The sequence below is a fragment of the Cyprinus carpio genome, chromosome B9 (assembly GCF_018340385.1).
Source record: "Cyprinus carpio isolate SPL01 chromosome B9, ASM1834038v1, whole genome shotgun sequence".
Lineage (NCBI taxonomy): Eukaryota > Metazoa > Chordata > Actinopteri > Cypriniformes > Cyprinidae > Cyprinus > Cyprinus carpio.
In genome coordinates, this window is record NC_056605.1 from 30,236,578 (window position 1) to 30,258,793 (window position 22,216).

Here is a 22,216-nt window from a genome sequence, read left to right on the forward strand (position 1 = left end):
AAATGATATAAAAGGAATGTAAAAAAAAGCTAATGACTTTAAGTTGGGTAATAATAATAATAATAACAACAACAACAATACTTATGATTAATAATAATAATAATAATAGTAACAAAAGCAACAACAATAATAATTATTATTATTAATAGTAATAACAAAATAAAATATATACGCTTTTCTGCTAGTGTGAAAAAGCAATGTTACACATTAATAATAAGAAAAAAATACAAAAATAATAAGTTATTATTATTACTACAAAAAAATCGAAATATCAGAAAACATTTTTGCATATTTTTTATAATTATACATTTAATAAAATAAACAACAATATTATTATTATTACAAGAATAAAATTATAAAATTTTTGTAATTAAACATTTTTAAAATATTAATAACATTTTTAATTTTATATATGTATACATGTATATATATATATATATATATATAAAATATCTGACTTTCTGCTAGTGAGAAAAGCCTTTTTTTTTGGCTTGTATTTTATAGGTATAATGTGATCGTATGAAAACAAAATGAGAGCTTGTTTTTGGTATTTATGGTATTTAAGCAGCTAATTCAGTCTTTGAGCTAGAAATCATTCCGTTCATATTTCTCCATTCATCGCAGTGCTTTTCGCTCCTGCTCATTCATGTGAATAAACCACATGGCCTTAAAACAGGCCTAACAGCGATCAGGCCACAAAATAATGCATTATAAATCATAAGATAATTGTGCATGTAATCACAAATTGAGCTTATATTGGATACTGCGTGCAGAAACAAAGTTTTAATTAACCCGAAATACCTGTGCAGAAGTGCTTTCGTAAACCAGATGGTGTTTATCGTTGAAATAATTATCCAAGATTATTCTCATTCTGAACAGATTCCCTCATACAGGTGGTATGCATTAAAATTAAGTGATCAAATTAAAGCAATTATGAGTTATTACTTCCACAACACTTCAATGGAACATTTTTCCAGCGATCGCTAAATTTACCAGCTGAAACTAAAACAAGAGTGCTTAAAAAATGAGACAACTTGCCCCGGCCTCACATTTGTCCTGTGGACACAATTTAAGTTTTCAATTATATAGTGACTCTTAATGTGTGTCAGTGTGGTTTTATTGCGTTCACTTTAAACAGAAATGTTACAAAAATATGATATTACAACTTAGTTTGGAGGAAAGGATGCAGAAAATGATTCTAATTTAAGACAGTGTGTTTGAAACCTATGCTATAGAAAACAAGCATTTGTGGAATTGGATTTATGACTTAAAATCGCACACAGTTACCGATATATGGCTCCCGTGACGGTTTCACTTATTCCTGAACATTGCAATACAAATGTGACACATTCATAAACAGGTCTTGAAGCTGCCTGACATAACTGTAAAATAATTCTAGAAATTGATATTTGGTTTTTAATTTGATATACGCGTAGCACAGATGAGAGCTGCTTGTTGTTTAGGTTGCATTTAAAGAAAAGTACAACGGTGAGACGTTTAGCTCACGTAAACTGCATTTGCAACTCATCCTCTATCTTTTAGGTTGCCACATCAACTTAAATGACTTTCAAAAGGAAGCATGTCTTTATTCTACAGTGAAACTGCCAGTCATCGGAACGCCTCCAAACTAAAATGCGGCTAAAAAGATTAATTAAGACATAACCACCCTAAAATGAACTGTTTAAAGTTCTCCTAATTAAATAAAGGCTGCGCTCTCTTCATCGTGTCACTGACGGACGGGAGCAAATGTGTTCAGACGGGCAGCACGCTACTTAACAAAGCCAGGAATAAAGGCCGCTTCAGTCCGGCGGCGCCCCTTGCCTGTGTGTGTCAATCGCCAGCTTTGTTCTTGAAGTGTGAATTGAGGTGGCTATACATGTGATTCGGGGGTACATCATCCTCGCAAAAGGCACACTTCTCTCGGCTGTTCATCTGCTGAGCGTCTGTCCCCGGCGCCTGGGCGGACAAGTCCGGGAGGTCTGGAGTCCAAAAAAGCTGGACATAGACAAAGGACATTAGACAGCAATGAGGGCAACCATACTAACAATTATCCATTTGTTAAGCTGGCATCAGAAAATGATGCGGAAGTAAAAGCCAGGATTAAACTATTCAGCATGCATCCGTAGCTCGACTAGAGATACACACTCATAGTGCAGGATCAAATATGCTGGAGATGATTCAAGAAAAAAAAATGGCTTTATGTGGCATAGCTGAATAATAATACTAAACAATATAATATTTATTATAATATTAAATGTTTTAATTTCTTCCAGAATTGTCTGCATATTTAATCTTATATATATATATATATATATATATATTATATATATATAGATATATATATAGATATATATATAATAGATATATATATATATATATATATAGATATATATATATATAGATAATATATATATATACACACACACAAACACACACACACATTAAAATTATAAAATTATGAAGAAACAATAATGATACAATGTAATAAATAAATGTATTCAGCATTATTCAGCATGCATCAGTATCTGGACTACAGATATATGCTGAAACTGCAGGATAAAATTCCCTGAAAATTATGTAAAAGAAATGTAAAAATTATTGTGCAATGAAATACAGAGGCTAATGCCTTTGTGTGATGTACTGTAGGTGTGTAATAATAACAATAGTAAAAGTATATAGATATATATATATATATATATATATATATATATATATACACATACATACATACATACATATACACACATACACTCACATGCACATATACATATATATATATATAAATATATATATATATATATATATATATATATATATAATATAAAAATAATAAAGACTGAAAATGAAATACAAAAGCTAATACCTTTGCATGATGTTGTTGTGTAATAATGATAATAATAATTAATATTATTATTAAAAATAATCATAAAATAATAATTTAATTTGAAAATCAGTAATTAATCATTAATCAGAAAATCAATAATTTTTTATTTTAACATTTTTTGAAATTTTTTATTTCTTCCATAATATTCAGTGTATTTTATCATATATATATATATATATATATATATATATATATATATATATATATATATATATAATATATATATATATGATATATATATATATATATATATATAAACACACACATATACACATATATATAAAGTAAAAAAAAAATAAAAAATATATATATATATATATATATATATATATATATCAGAATAAATATATATATATATATATATATATATATATATATATATATATACTGTATATAAAAACACAAGAAATATAACATCCAATGATGATAATAAACCATCAGATATTCTAGAAGTGAAAAAAGCTTCTTTTTTTGACATTCTGTACAGCCATATGATAATTTATACAAACTGTGTCATAATCAGTCTGTTATCATATATTAAGCTCTGCCCATTTGCAAACAGCACTAATTTAGCCATTCCGTTCAAAATGTCTGTTTCACCAACTCTATAGGTTTTTCCCTTGCTCTTAACAGATGAGCCCAGGTATCTGTGATGCTTTTACGCTCAAAGACTGCAGAAAAGAACAGTCCGGAAACAAGTGTAATAGTACGACAACACAGAAGACGAGGCAATATGTGATTCACAGCTCTCTGTGGTCTTAGCACATCCTAATTGACATCTTAAATGGGATAGCACCGAATTCCTGTGCAGATGTGAGCCTTACATAATAGGTGTGAGTTTCACAGTTCTCCATATGGACAGGTACAAACCATACGGTTCTTTTATGTCTTCCTTATATGCGTTTAATTAGATTTTCTCTGCAATTTCACGAGCTGCAAATATACACAGCTATAAATGTGCAAGTTTACACACCCCTTCCAGAATCTGTAAGATGTTAAGCATTTAAAAGCAAAGCTGCATTCAGATATTTACATGTATTCCACGAGACAAAAACTATTTCACTTGAACAGGATCATATTGTTCGCATTCCCTTGATTCTTAATATCAGTGACAATTGTTCTTGATCTCAGCATCACCGTGCAGAAGATTTCTGTCTTCACTGCTCAGGACAAACCAGGGACTCAAACAGATACAAACGGCTAAAAACAGTCAATGATGCTCAAAGAAGCAACACATGAAATTAAGAACCAAGGGCGTGAAAACATTTGAGCAGATCATTTGTAGAAATTCTGATTTTGTCCTGTGTAATAAATTCAAAATATATGTTGACCAATAATAATAATTCATTTTAACCGTTAATAATAATAATAATAATAATAATAATAATAATTATTATTATTATTATTATTATATTAACAGTATTTAAATAATACATATTTAAAATATTAATAAGAATTTTTATAATAACAGACATTATAATTCTATTAAAAAGAGTTCACAAGGAGTATATAAACTTATGAGCAGAACTGTATATAATGTTTATCTTGTCAATTTTGCGTGTATTATGCTTTTAAATAATGTAATTTTATATTAATATTATAAATATACTACTACTAATAATAACAATAATAATGGCAATAATAATAAAAAATAATTCATATTTAATGACAGTAATACATCATTAATATTTTAAATTTAAATAATCCCTTTTACATTTACCTATAATAATAACAATAATAAATTAATGCATAATCCATATTTTAAATTAACAATACACATTTTACATTTAATAATAACAATAATAATTAACAATAATTGTATAATATAATTATTTATTATATAAATAATTATATACAAATAATTTAAATAATAAATTATGATCCCTATATATAAAAAAGTATGTAAACTTATGAAATTAATTATGTATAATAATGTTTTTGTGTAGTATAATGGTTTAATAGCTTGCCGTTAGCAAGCTAACTACACAATATTACCTTTACAATAAGCATAAACATAAACAGCATACAAATACTGGGTAAAGCAGGTTAAGGTAGATTGAAGTCATTTTTAGCAAGACTTTTAGGTTCTGAATGAAATGCATTTAATGCTCATCACAATCCGCTTTCAATAAGTGTTTAACAACTCAAACAGCAAAGACATTATGCTTTCTTTTAATAAAAATGGCAAAACCTATAGAAATTCAGCATTTTAAGGCATCGCAAACACGTGCCTTTTTAAAAAGATAAGCAGAATTACTGGGGACATTTTATACAGCCTTCTATGCAGAGATTAATAATGATTTAAGGAACAAAAACTGCAAACAACGGAACAGAAAACTGGAATTTCTCCTAAAAACCAGCGAGCAAAATTTTCCACGGTAAACTTTCAGATTGACACCACTTCCTGTTGCATGAATCCTGTCTTTGGCCACACACTCTTAAGAGGGGAAAAGTTCACCTGTCCAGAGCCGACTGCAGTCGACATTATTAATGCAATATTGTCAGATACATACTGTAAATATGAGGTTGCCTCTTACTACAGCACAGTGATCTCTCATTTTTAAAAAGAATATTATTAGCCACTTTTCATATTTCATTCAAAACCAGTTAGTATTTGGAAAGGAGGCCTCAAAACACCAGAGCTGAAACTATGGCTTCTGCTCAAAATGAAAATTAAAAACATTTTGTATTGAACGCCTTCTAAAATATCTCTTAAAATATTTTGTGGCACAACTGCACCTGTCCTTTGGAGACAATCCCAAAATGCATTGCGATGAGCTGTTTGTTTTTCAGTGTTATTTTAGTATAACTGAACTAATATTGAAGTTTTTGTTAATATTTACAATTAGATCATTTTTTTTATATTTTCTGATTTTATTTATTTATTTATTTTAATTTTTATTGATGTCATTTTTGGTTTTAATTCTTTTAACATGTTTATATATTTTTCATTATTATTTATTTATTTTTGTTTATTTAGTTGTACTTATTTTAGTACTTAAAGTTAAACTAAATGAAAATGAAAAATTTTGCCTTGGCACCTAACTGAAATAAAATATGTTTAATTTTTTTTATATTTTATTTTTTTTGTCTGTTTTTCCCCAAGTAACAAAAATGTTTTTGTTTTGGTTTTAGTTTTAGTTTATGATGATAACCCAGTTTTGTTTTTAACGCCATGCCATGCTATTTTCATGGTGAAAACCATACTTGAGTTATTAACATTTAAGACATACCCCAATTTACTTAGATTTGTATAATTCTTACATTTTTAGGTGCCCCAACTCAAGAGAAATTGATTAATTGATTGAAATGCATTCTTATTAAAAATTTACAATTTTAACCACAATTTCAGAGTGCTGTGTATTTCTATTTCTATTATAAAGAATCGTCTCCTGTGCACTTCACACATAAGGAACACTATGTGTTATGTGGCATGTGGATTAGCATCGGGAATGAATCACTTCTGAGGCTCCATTGTAGTTAGAATGCTGCCTAGGCAGTAAACATGAAGGCAGCTCACTAGGGTTTGGAATAGAGTTTGGATTTTAAAATGCTCCAAAAAAGTCTATGGCCTGGTTTCACAGACAGGGCTTCGACTAAACCAGGATCAGGCCATACTTCAATTAGGACATTTAAGTAATTTTTTTAAATGCATTTAGAAAAAAACATTACTGGTGTGCATCTTGAGACAAAACTGAGGCACTGATATATTTTAAGATCACTCAGTGCAAGTTTCTTTCAGTTGAAACAGCTCAGACTCGCATTTTAGTCTAGGATTAGGCTTAAGCCTTGTCTGTGAAACTGGGGGTATATCTTTTATGAGTGGCATTAGCCAAATCCAATGTAATGTTTCCAAATTTAAACTTGACTGGGTGAGAAAATCTTAAAAATGACTGCTGTTACAGATATTTTCTCAGGCAGGCATGTCTCTCACATCACTTTGACACTTAGATAACCGTTCTTACAATATAAGATACATCTTGGCCTATAATGTAGCACTTCTTATGGAATAGTTCAAACAAAAATGAAAAGTTACACAACCTCAGGATATCCAAGATGTAGACGAGTTTGTTTCTTCATCAGATTTGGAGAATTTAGCATTACATCACTTGCTTACATATGGATGCAGTGAATGGGTGCCGTCAGAATGAGAGTCCAAACAGCTGATAAAAACATCACCATAATCCACAAGTAATCCACACCAGTCTATCAATAAATGTCTTCTGAAAAGCTGTGTTTATAAGAAACAAATCCATCATGACGTTTTAACTTCAAACCATTCTTTCCAGCTATACTTTGAGCCTATATATATATATATATATATATAATATATATATATATATATATATATATATATATATTATATATATATATATATATATATATATATATATATATATATATATATAATCCAGCGAAAAAGTCATATAATCTGAATCAAGAGAGAAATCTGCACAGATCAAGCACCGTTTAAAAGCCAAAACAGCTCTAAACAAATATGTGGCTGGATTTTGAGTTATTATGGAGTTATTTGAAGTTAAATACTTAAAGTTAAATAATTAATGATTAACCATAATCTTAAAAACAAACAATATCTTACATCCAAAAATCCTTGATGGATTTGTTTCTTAAAAACACACAGCTTTTGTCTTCTCCAAACATTAACTGATGGACTGGAGTGGTGTGGGTTATTGTGATGTTTTTATCAGCTGTCTGGACTCTCATTCTGACGGCACCCATCCACTCCAGAGCAACCATTGATGAGACACTGATGTAATGCTACATTTCTCCAAATCTGTTCTGATGAAGAAACAAACTCATCTACATACTGGTTGAGTAAATTATCAGCATATTTTTGGGTGAACTATTCCTTTAATAAAGTTACCAAGCAGCTTTCAGTGCATCCTGGGTGTGAGTGTCCATCTTACCTGTTGGGGTCCTCGTACATTTTCGTGTGACGCAGAAGATGCAGATGTGTGAGCGGATGAAGAGGGTGCAGAGTATGACGGATAAGACTCCTCCCTCATCGTGTGCATGCTGTCTCCCAGGTCCGGCCTGTGCAGGGGCAGGTCCACCCGTTTATCCGGCGTACTGTTGAGAAAGTCGTACTCATCGTCTGTGCTCGGGGGAAACTTCACACTCAGGCCTCTTAGGGAATCAAAAAACGGTCCGTCTGGACCGGCGCCACGTGACGCCAGGGATGTGGAGGTCGAAGGATCGACGACCTCTGACCTCAGCGGTGAGGAAAAAGGAGCCTCGGCCTGTTCTGCTGTGTCTTCGGTGCACTGGATGGGCATGGAAAACTGCTCTGGAAACAGATAGGAAACCAACAAAACCTTTATGCATTTATCCAACACCAGCGCTCGTATCATGAAAAATAGATTTTCATTGATCTTTTGAACTAAAAGAGTAATGCAACACTACTGTTTATCACATTTACACATCACATTAATATAAAAGGTCCTGCTAAATGCATACTGTAAAAACTTATTTCCAAAGGTGTAAATAAAACAAAAAAGACAAATATGTTACCCTGGACATAATACATGAACTAAAAGTTGAATAAATAAGCTTTCCATTATTGTACAGTATGTTTTGTTACGATAGGACAATATTTGGTCGAGATACAACTATTTGAAAATGCAATGCATATTACTAATCAAAAATTACGGTTTGATATATTTACGGTATGAAATTTACAAAATATCTTCATGGAACATGATCTTTACTTAATATTCTAATGATTTTTGGCATAAAAGAAAAATCTATAATTTTGACCTATACAATGTAGTTTTGGCTATTGCTACAAATATACCCCAGCGACTTGAGACTGCTTTTGTGCTCCTGGCTCACATATTTTACAAGAAAATACTACTTCAGTCTATATGTTTCAAAATGTTATGCGTTACTTGCCGATTCTTTCTTATTATTTGGGAAAAATACTAGCAATTTCTAATAGAAAATGGTTTCTATGTCTTTTTTTTAAATTGAAATAAAACAAAAATGCATATTAAAAGCAAGAACTAATCACTGCAGTTTTTGCCAAAGCTTTCCAGGAAAGTGGCATCAAATCTTTGAAAGAGTCTGTGAAATAATCAGTACATGTGGTATCATAAACAAACACTTTTTGATCATCACAAGCTGTAATGGTAAGTCAGTCACATTGCATAGAAATATTGGCTAAATGTACAAAATAATGCAAATGCAGTATTAACAGGAACACAAATGGAAAAGGGCATCATGTAACTGTTGCAGAAAAATCTCAAATTTTCCTTGCATTCAGAACCTGAAGATAAATCGGTTGTGGTTTAGTATTAAGACATCAAGCATTTTCTCTTGTCCATCTCTCTCTTGCCCATATATGTATATATATATGAGCACATTAGTATGCAAATGCAAAGAAAGCACAGCAGTGATATGCACACCATGTAACGCTGACTATTAATGAGGAACTCTGTCAATTTTAGCACCAAACAATGCAGTGAGAATTGCTCTACCATAACAACTGTGTCAGCCGCTGCCATTGCAAGGCAACACCGGCCAATTAAAATCAACTACAGAGCTCGAAATTCACCCCCAAAGCGTCCTGATCAAAGTCTGTGATCACACTGAGAAGGCACGTGGACCTAGTAATGTAACATTATGAAATCATAATCATCAGAGCATGCATCAGATTCAATTACTGACATTCATTATTCAACCTCCTTGTAAACGATGGAGATGGTTTTTTTGTTGTTGTTTTTTTTAAAAGAGCAGCAAAGCTGAGATCACTGTGAGGTGAGAGATTATTATATTATAACTATTTTTCACTTTTATTTCGGAATTTTGATTTCTTTCTTCAGTGAAACAAAAAGATGTTTGGTGGAATCTCTGAGCTGCTCTTTCCCATATAACAAAAGTGAATGGTGATATTTACTTTAAAGCTCCAAAGGGCCAAAAAAAGCACCATAAAAGTATGATATTATATAATTTAACCTTTCTTTCACTGTTATTTGTCCTTCTCTGCTGCAGCATCGTTTTGACATCACTGACTGCAAAAAGCATTAATTCTTGCATGCCGTAAAACAGACTGCAATGCATCAATATTCAATATGAACAACCGCAAATTTGAGAACTACAAAAGAGGAAAAGTTCATATAGCTGGCATCAGAAGACAAAAACAAGTCAGCAAAACAAGTCATACTGACTACTCTTACAGAGCCTAAATTTATCACCCTCCGCTTTCATTGTATAGAAAACAGCAGCTTACACATTCTGCATAACATCTTGTTTTGCATAAAAACTATACATATTTTTGAACTGGCTAAAGGGATCTAGTCGTGTAGTTTGTTTATTTTACCTCTTCTCAAAGGTACTCAAAAGATTGGTGATTATTATTTCTGTAATAACTAAATTAACCTGACAGGTGCCAATAAATCGGTTATTTTTACTGTTCTTGTATTGTGATGTAACCAAAAGGACTTTTCATTTATAAAACCAGAATTATAATATCCCATATTGTATGTGGTTGACAAGTGTAGCTTTTTTGGTCCTTAAAGTGTTCTTATTTTACATGAAAGGGTTTTATTAACCCTTTGAAGACCGAGTAAAGAACAACTTCCAAAAGATTTGCATTACTTTTTAATTCATTTTACAAAAAATAAATAAATAAATCCGCTCCCAACCACTAGAATAAATTTTACTGTATACCTTAACAATAAAAAAAAATATATATTATTTTTGTCTTGTCTTCCAGTGCAAATGTCTGAAGATTCGTAAATCAAGATGCATTTACTTGAGAAGCAAAATAATGTAAGAAGTCTTTGAGACATTTATCAAAATTAAGTTATTTTATGATAAAAATATCTGCCAATGGGCTCAAAAAATCAACTTAATTTAAAAAAGGGAAAACAAGTTTTCATGCACTATTGACAGATATATCTGCAGATGTAAATGAGCTTACACAACACTTTTGTTGTGCATTGTCTCTGTATAAATAAATGAAATAAACTAAACTAAACTAATATTGGTTCTTGTTTAAGGCATAAACTCACTTCATTTTAAGACTTCATGTCTTCATTTTGCATCTCAAGTTGTTTAGATATTTGTACTGGAAAACAAGACAAAAATACTGAGGAAGATATAATTTTTTTTTGCAGTGCATGCAACATTTAATCCCTTGATTTTATGCATTTAAGGCTTTCTGATCTAATTTAAGACCCTTTTAAAGACTTTTTAAGACACTTGCATGGCGATTATTGATATATTTAGGGTTTTCCAGAAGCTCTAACCCGGAGTATAAGCAATCAGCTATTATTAATGCTGTCCTTAGCAAACACTCCTAATTACGTTTAATACATATGGACGTTCCATGGGGCAAAAACACACACATGCTTTCCATCATGCAACCACGTCCAAAAATACATCTCACTGCTGTATTGTTTTCCAAGTGATTTCACAGAGGACACGTAATTGTGTAACAGTGTGCTGCTTCAAAACAACATTTATCAAAGTGATAATTGAACATGCTTATCTGCTCAGTCTATTTTAATGCTGCGTGGAGGTCAGAGGTCACTGGAGCAAAAAGCCCTTACACCATGGCTTTGCGTCAAGTATTTCTGCTTTTAATTGCGGGAACAAACAAACAATGAAATGTATAATTACTAGTATGCTGCATTACACTACTAGCTATATAATTACTAATTTGTTGTGACATTTCAAAAGTAATTGTAACTCCAGTTTTTATTTTACCTAATTTAATTAGAATGGAAAGAAACACACTTGGGTGGTGAGGTGGTATTACAGCTATAATTTAATAAAGCATATTAGTCCGAAATTTCAAATTAGGTTCTAAAAAATGACTTTACCATTAGCGGTCTCATTTCCTTTGTGGATTCGCTTCAGGTGATCTTTCTGCCTTCTGGTTAGAGTCTGAATCCTCTGGAAAGTCCCCTGGATTTCCTGCCAAGTGTCCAGTGCATTCTCACTAATCGAAAGAGAAAAAAAAATCAAATTGACTCCTTCAAAATCTATAAAAATCAGTAAAAACAAAAAAATACAACAACAATATCGTAAAAAACAGAAAAAAAAAACAAAAACAAAAACCATAATCCAGAAATATCTAGTGACTCACACTCCACTTGGTTTTACTTGTGCCAAAATGTAAACTTTAAAAGTAAACTCTTTCTTTTTTTAGCTTTTTGGTAACAGTTTTATAAATATATAAAAAAATATGAAGTTTATTACAAAAAAAGGCCATCTAAGGCCAGGACCGGTTCTAGACATTTTTTTTTTTTTTTGCAAATTTTTACTTCTACAGTACAAAAATGTGGAAACATTACTATTTTAAATGTTTTGAAAGAAGTCTCTTATGCACAACAAGCCTGGAATTAGTATATTTGATCAAAAATACAGAAAAAAAACAATAATATTGTGAAATATTATTACAATTTAAAATAACGGTTTTATTTTTTACTATACTTTAAAATATATTTCAGTGGTGCAAAACTGAATTTTCAGCATCATTACTCCAGTCTTCAGTGTCACATGATACTTCAGAAATCATTCTAATATGCGGATTTATTATTCCTCAATGTTGGAAACAGTGCTCAATGTTTATTTTATAACCTGTGATACTTTTTTTGTCAGGATTTTTTGATTATTAAAAAGATGTTAAACAATGTAAGTCTTTACTATGACTTGTTATCAATTTAACACATCCTTGCTGAATATTATTGTTTTTGTTTCTGTATTTTTGATCAAATAAATGCAGGCTTGATGAGCATAAGAAATTTCTTTCAAAAACATTAAACATAGTAATGGGTCAAAATAAACTTTTGACCCGTACTGTATGTACATATTAATCAAACTTTATCTAATGTAATCTCTTTTTTGTTTGATGAAGATGTTATTGTTGTTGTTATTATTTTGCTGATTTAATTAATTTAATCACAGTTACACTTCAGTAGATGAACATAAGTGCTTTTATCATTTTTGTCCTAGCTGGGTATGTGCAGGATTTCCCCGTTCCATTTAATCAATACTGACTACAGATATTGTCATATAATTAATATCAACAATATGATATTATGTATTGCATTGTTGCCTTAAATATGACATATACACTGCCGTTCAAAAGCTAATCGGAATCAGTAAGACTTGTAATGTTTTTTAAAGAAGCCTCTTATACTCATCAGGGCTGCATTTATTTGATTAAAAATACAGAAAAATAAACCGTAACATTGCAAAATTTTATTACAATATAAAATAAGGTTTCTATTTTAATATACTTTAAAATACAATTTATTCCTGTGATGCAAAGCTGGATTTTCAGCATCATTACTCCAGTATAAAGTGTCACATGATGCTTCAGAAATGATTTTAATATGCTGATTTATTAATAGAATGATCAATGTTGGCAACAGTGCTGCCAAATTTTTTTTTTGGAACTTGTGATACTTTTTTCAGGAGTCTTTGATAAAATTATTATTATCATTTTTTTTAAAGAACAGCATTTATTCAAAATATAAAATATTTTCTAACAATATAAACAAATAATTTCACCCACCACAAAAAAAATAAAAAATATTCATCACAGGGTCATTTTACTTTTACATGTTGTTTGAACATAAATGTGCAAAATGATATAATAAATGATCTGTGGGGTATTTTGAGCTGAAACTTCACAAACGCATTCTGGGGACATCTGAGATTATAAGACATCTTATAAAAGGGGCACAATAGGTGCCCTTTAAATATCTGGGTCATCTGTTTCACTTTCAGTGACATTTTCCCCAATAAGCCCTAGTTAACTTAAACCAAAAAAGCCATAAACCATCAAGTTTAACCTCCCTACTTCTAAATGTCATATAACATGACATTTACAAACATGTAGACACGTTCACCTCCCCTTTTTCCAATCTGACCCCACATCAGTGGAAAGGCACAAGTATTTAATGAGCACGGGGCATCAGGGGTGTTTTTGCTGGATCAGTTTTGCTTTTTCCTTTAATGTTATTTAGACATTATACAAGATATACCCTGCAAGAACAACACTGACCTGCTAATTCCAATAAACAAACTCTACAGAGCTGTTAATCAGTTGTTTTAGTTCGAGATCAAACCTTTTGTCTGGGTGCCCATGGGACTGAAGTGTAAAATCCTTCATTAAAAATGAATTTTTAAAGCGATATGATTCATGTACCTCTTCATTTCGCAGGCAGCAGATATTGTTTGCGGAAGCATCCTGGAATACTCGGCGGGTTCGTTTATCTGCACAAGAACAAAAAGATACACAGAATCACAAAACTGTATATTAATTCCAAATATACTACAGTATGTCAGCACATAGATCCAAAAACATACATATATATATATATAATATATAATAGGATATCGATATATATATATATATATATATAGATAATATATATATAATAGATATATATATAGATATATTATACATATATACCATATACATATACATATATACATATACATATACACATAGTACATATACACATATAGACATATACACATTACAGATACATATTGACATAACATATACATAGAGATATAACTACATATATATAGCTATACACATATATATATAACACACAGAGATATACACACATATATATAGACACACATATATATATATACACATGATATTATATATATACACATATATATAGATATACATACAACACATATATATATTACACCACATATATTATATACACACATTATCTATATATATAACACATAATAGATAATATGAGACACATATATATAGCTATCACACCTATAGAGATATAGATACACCATATATATATAGATACCACAGATATATATATATACACATATATATATATATATATATATATATATATATATATATATATATAGATATATATATATACAGAATACATATATATATAGATATATATATATACATATACATATACACATATACACATAGACCACATATACAATACACATATATATATATATACACACATATATATAGGTAACACACATATATATATAAGACACCACATAATAGAGATATACAAACAAAGATATACTGATATATAACACACACACATAATAGAGATACACACCATATATATCACACATAATATATATACACATATATATAGACACACATATATATATTTAATACATATATATATATATATATATATATATATATATATACATATATATATAGATATACATATATATATTATACATTATTATATACATACATATATATATATACTACATATATATATACATATATATATATATTCTATATATAATATATATATATAATATATTACTATATATAATATATACACACATATAATATATATACATACTATATAATATATACACTCTATATATATACATATAGATATGATATATATATATATATACATATATATATATACAGATATATATAATATATATACCTACATATATATATACGATATATATACATATGATATATATCCAATACACCAATAATATAGACTACAATACATATATGATATATATATATATATCTATACAAACATATATATATATATAATATATGACATACATATATATATATATATATATATATATATATATATATATATACATATATATATATATATGTCTACATTAAAAATATATATATATATATATTAATTTTACTAAATAAAATGAATACTATTTTTAAGACCATTATGATTTTCTGTTGTGACATTATTTTTCTTTGTTTTTGTTCAGTTTAATATTTATTTTTATAGTGTATACTAAGCAAACCATTAAGTTATGTATTTTTTCCTTTATTTATTTATTTATTTATCTATCAATTATTCATCAAAGGCTATGTTCATGGCAAACTAAAAAATAATGAGATTTAAAATTGTCTTAATAACAGTACTTTAATGAATTGTATACAATAATTTTACAATACTCTTTTTAAAAATAAATAAATAAATAAATAAATAAATAAATAACATCCCCCCACCCTCCAAATTACCATAATGGATTTTATTTTTTATTTTTATTAATTTATTTTAATTATATTAATATATATATATATAGATATTATATTAATATATATATATATATATATATATATATATAATTATATATATATATATATATATATATATTATATATATATATATAATATATATATATATATATAATATTTTACTGTAATGCAGTAAAATAACAATAAATAATATGTGCATTATTATATTAATTTTTAATATTAAAATAATTCCTTAAATATATTATAATATATTATAAATAACATATATTTAAATAAGCATCAAGTAAAGGCAAAACAACAAATTCTACCATGATATATTGATATTTTACAATTCATAAAGAATAAAAAAAAATATATATTTTTTTTTTTTGCAGTACAGTTAAAGAGAACTGGGTGGATATGTGCTTAATTGTTGTGAAAATAATGTCTCAACCTAAAGAGTTTTGTATGACTCAACTAGCAGGAAATACTTCTAAAAAGACCATTAATAAGCGCCGAAGTCTGTACAAGTTCACAAAAAAACTTCTTACTTCCTTAATTATGGCGCCTTTGAATGAATTTGCCATAGAATAGCATGCTTTGTTACATTTACAGGTTAAGCCCACTGCAGATCGTGAATGGAGGCCATTATCTACCCTAGATTAAGTTCAGGAAAAGGAGAAAGTAGCCATTTCAAGCTGTTATGTCTATATCTTTCAGTAACAGTCATCTAAAAAAAGTGACACCTCCTTTCATAAGAGAACTCAACTACACTGTTAGAGATCTGCTGGAGCTCAGAAGAGCGTTGTGCTCTAGTGCCCCCTGTGGGTTAAAGAGTGTATACATTAAAACAATTGAGAAGAATTATCACACTGGATTCAATTAGAGAAACATTCTCACTATGGACAGATAGCGATGAAAAATGATATCAAACTGTGAAGAGAGAGAACTACATCTTTTTCACACATTTCTCACAACTTAACCCTCGGGTGAACTGTGGATAACTAGCAAAGCACGGCAAACTCCGCTATTAGGTTTGTCTGTGCTTACAGGCGGTTAACGATGATAACACAATATAAAGGCTGGGAGGTCTGAGGTCACGGTCCTTTCGGTCCATTCAGAACAATTACACAAAAGCACAGTAACTGGAAAAAACAACTTGCTGCATTTGGTTGTGTTTGGACGAAGTGTCGCAAGTCACCGAGAGGAAATGCAAAACTCTGAAATCAAACACTGGCCAGAGTCACATCCCTTTACAAGAGAAATCACCCACCAGGAAATGGTTAGTCCTGTGGGAGCTGGATGAGTTGTCAGAGCGATGATCGCTAGGGGACAAGGTTTCTGCTTCCTGTTTTCTGTACGCAGGCTCACAGACCTCCCCTGAAAAATACAAAAAAAAAAATTAAAAACCAAGGCCATGTTATCACAGTCAAATCAACAATAACAAGAGTAGTATACATGACCCTGGACCACAAAACCAGTCATAAGGGTCAGTTTTTCTAAATTGAGATTTATACATCATCTAAAAGCTGAATAAATCAGCTTTCCATTGATGCATGGTTTGTTATGATTGGACATAACTGAGATTTGTCTGAGATACGAACATTTGAAAATCTGGAATCTGAGGTTGCAAAAAAAACATCTAAATACTTAGAAAATCATCTTTAAAGTTGTCCAAATGAATTCTTAGCAATGCATATTACTAATCAAAAATAAAGTTTTGATATATTTACAGTAGGAAATTTACTAAATATCTTCATGGAACATGATCTTTACTTAATATCCGAATGATTTTTGGCATAAAAGAAAAATCAATAATTTTGGCCCATACAATGTATTGTTGGCTATTGCTACAAATATACCCCAGAGACTTAAGACTGCTTTTGTGCTCCAGGGTCACATATATTTATTTAATGCCACGTCAGCATCTAAGGGTATTTTTCATGACAAAAAAGTATAACAAATACAATAGAACCCAGCAAACGAACAAAAACACAAGTTATATTACACAATTTTAATTTTACATTAACATATGACACACTTTTTCTGCCTAAAATGACACTAAATAACTCCTTAAGCGAATTCACTTCATAAAAGAGTCTTCTACATGCATTAAAAGCTGGACAGTGCAATAAAATACGTTTGACAGAAAGGGGAATCTCGCAGAACAAGCATAGAGTAGGATCTTCACCTTTAAGCAAAAACGCATGAGTCAGTCTTGTGTGACCTTCGACATCTGCTACTTGATCAAATCTAGTTTTAAAAGAGATTGAAAATGTTTGACATTTCCAAGATGTATTTCACTTATTATTGGTACATGTATCCCACTCTTCTTGCCACTTATATAATACATAATGATTAATAATAGGTCTGATCTCTGAGGGATGTGTTTACTTCCTGATTAAAAGCCTCATTTGCAGCAGCATCAGCTCGCTCACTTCCTGAAAGCCCAACATGAGCTGGAACCCAGCAAAAAATACTACTATCTATCAAAGGATGATCAGTTTTTAAAGAGGCCATTACTTGAAGGCGTGATTTAGAATCCTTTCGTTGTGCATTTTCAATATATTCCAAAGCTAACAGCAAAGCATGTGCTTTCAGCTGTGAAGACTGAACACTCTTTTGAAATACCAATTGCATAACATTGCTGTCCAGTCACCACTGCTGCAGTTACACCATTTTCCACCATCTGTAAATATAGGTGAGTGTAAAGGAAATTGACTACTTCTGTCCAAATACTGCTGTCTGTATACATTAGGATGAGTCACTCCTTTCTTCTGATGACCTAAATCCATATTAATAACAGGCTTCTTTAATTTCCAACAATAACAAGAGCACTCATCACATCAAAGCATGCATGTGATCGGTAGCATCTGTGTACTCTGCCAGCTAAAATAACATTTGACTCTCACACTAAGCATGCAATCTCATTTAATGATCTGATATGTGCATTAAAAATACTTCTACTGGAATGCTTTTATCATTTTCCTATGCATTATGCAGTTTGTTTAATTGTCGGATGCTTTTTATCTTAGTTTACATAGCGCACAGCAAATTAGTTATTTTTTGTACAATTTATAAATACAAGAAAGACATTAACTGGCATGACATGTAACACACATTTAAATTTAATCATGCCATATTAAAAAAGGTAATTAAAGAGGGTGACAAACGAAATGAATGCTAATAAAAGTATTATATTTTTATAAATGTAGAAATGCATTCTATTTTTATACATTTAATAAATGTGCATGTATGTATAAATAAATAAATATATATAATAGTATATATAAAATATACATATGTTCTATATATACATATGACACTATCAGTCAAAAGTTTGGACACACTCAAACGTATTTATTTATTAAAATTTCTATGTAAACTTTTTGATCTAAAGGCTTCTGCTTAAACACCTGAACTTTGTTTTGTAGATGAAAAGAAATAATCTAAAAAAAAAAAAAAAATGTAAAAAAGCACCTCATAAAGTTTCTCCGTCCCATAAATCTAGACAAAGGGAATCAATTTTGAAGAAGTTTGAGCATCAGATAGTTCCCATATTTACATTTGTGTTACTTTACAGTTTTAACGGCTCTTATATTATATGAAAATGTGGAAATAGTCATAATAAACATATGAGGTGTGTGTACCGCTTCTAAGTTGATTTACAGACCGTCTAATCTTAGTATTTATAGTGTATACTAGGCAAACCATTTAGTTTTGAGGTATTTATATTAACTTATTAATTATTGTACCCAATAAAGGATATATTTAAGTCAAACTCAAGTTATTATTGTCTTAATAACAATCCTTCCAATGAACTGTATACAATAATTATTTTTACAAATATAATAAAAGATAATAAACATAAAAACAATTATATACAATACAAACGTTTTTTTTTTTTTTTTAATGCTCATTAATGTATTAAGTATTAACCTAGTATTTCCTAGTTTTCCGCATTTTAAAGCAGGGATACTGTCAGGGAAGACTACTACTTTTAATAAATATACGTCATGGGTAAGTCTTCTGTGCCATTTAGTTCTAAAGATGAAATGATAAATCGCATTTCCAACCTGGTGCATGTTTACGAAGGGAGCTGAGCTCAGCTTTAAGATGCGAGATGGTCTTCGTCTGCTCCTCTATCTGTCTCTCCAGCTGCTGAGTGTGCCGCTGATACTGCTCGGTCTGCAAGAGCAATAGGTTAGTGTCTGCCCTCTCTCACTCACAGCAGAACCATTCAAACACAACGCTTCTGACGGAGCCAGCCGATCATTCACAAACGGCACCTTGTGCTGAAGTTCCTTTCTGGCCAACTCTTTCTCGATAGACGCGTTGCGGTACGCTTCGAAGGCTTTGTTGAGCTGCTCACTGATGGTCCTGTCCATTCCGGGGCCTTCAGTAACATCCCGAACAGGGCGGTCCCGGGCCCTAGTCCCAGGCACACACAAACACTTACACACCCCTTCTTTAACTCAGAGGAGCGAGATTAGCACGGCACCTGTCAGTAACGGCTACAAACACACACAAGCTTCATCAACACACAGAGTTTCAAAGACAGAGACACTAAAAGCATAAAGTGCCAGTTTAAAATCTCATCTTATGCCCACATTACATGAATGTGATAAACCTGATAGCGTGTGAAAAGCAATGGGAAGTCCTGCACCTGGTCTACATTACTGCTTCAGTCAGTGTAAATATTATTATTTACTATAATATTAAATTAGAAAACATTAAAGAACTTGACATTTAACATCCTATCGTAGGATGTTAAATGTCACATTTTCTTGCACATTTTCATCTTAAAAATCATGTGACACAGAAAAAAACATGTATTTTATTTAAACACATTTACACTTTGTATGTATTGTATACATTTATATTTTTCTTTTAATCTTTTATTTGCACAGCCAGTCCAAAGTCTGAACGCAGTTAAACAAGTTTGTCTAAACTCTTGAAATTTATTTCGTAGACGTTAAAGAATTGTGCCAAAATATATATATATATATAAAAAAAAAGAAACATTAGATAACTAGTGCATAGCTATACTTCAAAATTCAGTTCGTCCTCTTTTCTATCCTCTTTTTACATTTCACACTGAAAACTCCTGGGTTTGGTGAAGAATAAACTATTTTTAGTATTTTTTTTTAATTAACATTTATGCCTTTAATAATAATAGCAATGTTAGATTCAGTTTAAGTTCAGTATAGTCTTGCCAAACACTGCAGAGATGGAAAGAAATGTCAAACATTATAAAAGCATGAGGAATCATTTAAAATAAATGTGTTTAAAATAAAACTTGATTATATCTGGCTCTACAGAGAGGCCGGGGCTAACTGTCACATGTTTATTCCTGTCAATATTTCACAAACCAAGTTTGCTACTTTAAGCCAATTTCTATTCAGATTCGGCCCTTAATGTCTTCTACAAGAAGATATTGATCATGTCCACTATTATGACCCAGAATAAAACATACAGCTCTTCTGACACACTTGTTGGCTATATGGGGCAAGTTGTCCCAATGGGAACTTGACATTTAAGAAACTAATGTAAGCTTTCCACACACAAAATTATTCTTTAAAATGCGGAAATGTAATAGGCAACATGCCAAAATGACACACCATTGTTTTGGCCACTTAATATTGTATAAAATCCCAACATATTGACTGATTTATCTAAAATACTCCTTCAGTTCAAGTTCATTTTTCTTGTCTATTGTGCTCACTTGTTAGCAAACAGATGAGAACGTGATGATCGTGTACAACAAGCGTTTGTGTCACTGGAGTTTTGTATCAAAACTGATAAAAGTAATTATTATATACCCCTTGTGACAACTAACTAGCCCCGGCCTGGATACCAATGGTGTGTTTCAAAACAAAGTTTTCCAGGAAACTTCCAGCAAGCTTCACACTTTCACTCTGAGTAAAACAAGTAAGAAACAGAAATATAACAGCAAACACAACCAAACACCCTCATGATAGATAACCTGGGGCGTTTTCGACCAGCTAAAAGTAAAACGCGACCCGTCAAACATGCTGATATCTGAACATCACATCACAGTGAAGTGAATGAAGTGAGTGCACTCATTAGTGTGCAGCACTGGCGTCTTACCTTCACTCCAAAACAGACCAAGCGCATAAAGCTACGCGCAGTTTGGACATCGCGACGCTGCTACACGCATATTTACGCGTTTAACGGGAGGAAATGAACTATTTCGTACGAATGAACATTTTGTATGTTTTACAATGAGCTGGAACTTCCCTCGGGGAATCCCCGCGCGCCTTCGACTTCCGCCTGCCGCGGCTCCAGCCAATCAGCGG

General features: G+C 30.7%; 1 protein-coding gene across 2 annotated transcripts; it reads right to left on the minus strand.

The window, feature by feature from the left end:
• Window positions 1-1,099: 1,099 nt before the first annotated feature.
• On the minus strand, window positions 1,100-22,216 carry tank (TRAF family member-associated NFKB activator). Of its 2 annotated transcripts, none has more exons than XM_042731891.1 (8): window positions 22,008-22,216; window positions 20,186-20,327; window positions 19,973-20,084; window positions 17,170-17,276; window positions 14,067-14,134; window positions 11,731-11,849; window positions 7,813-8,192; window positions 1,100-1,995 (listed from the first exon to the last, which is right to left on the minus strand). In XM_042731891.1, exons 2-8 carry the CDS (start codon window positions 20,282-20,284, stop codon window positions 1,831-1,833), a joined length of 1,050 nt encoding a protein of 349 aa, XP_042587825.1. In that variant the 5' UTR covers window positions 20,285-20,327; window positions 22,008-22,216; the 3' UTR covers window positions 1,100-1,830. The 2 variants fall into 2 exon arrangements, with proteins under 2 accessions (XP_042587825.1, XP_042587823.1); XM_042731889.1 differs by having other exon boundaries at window positions 20,186-20,410.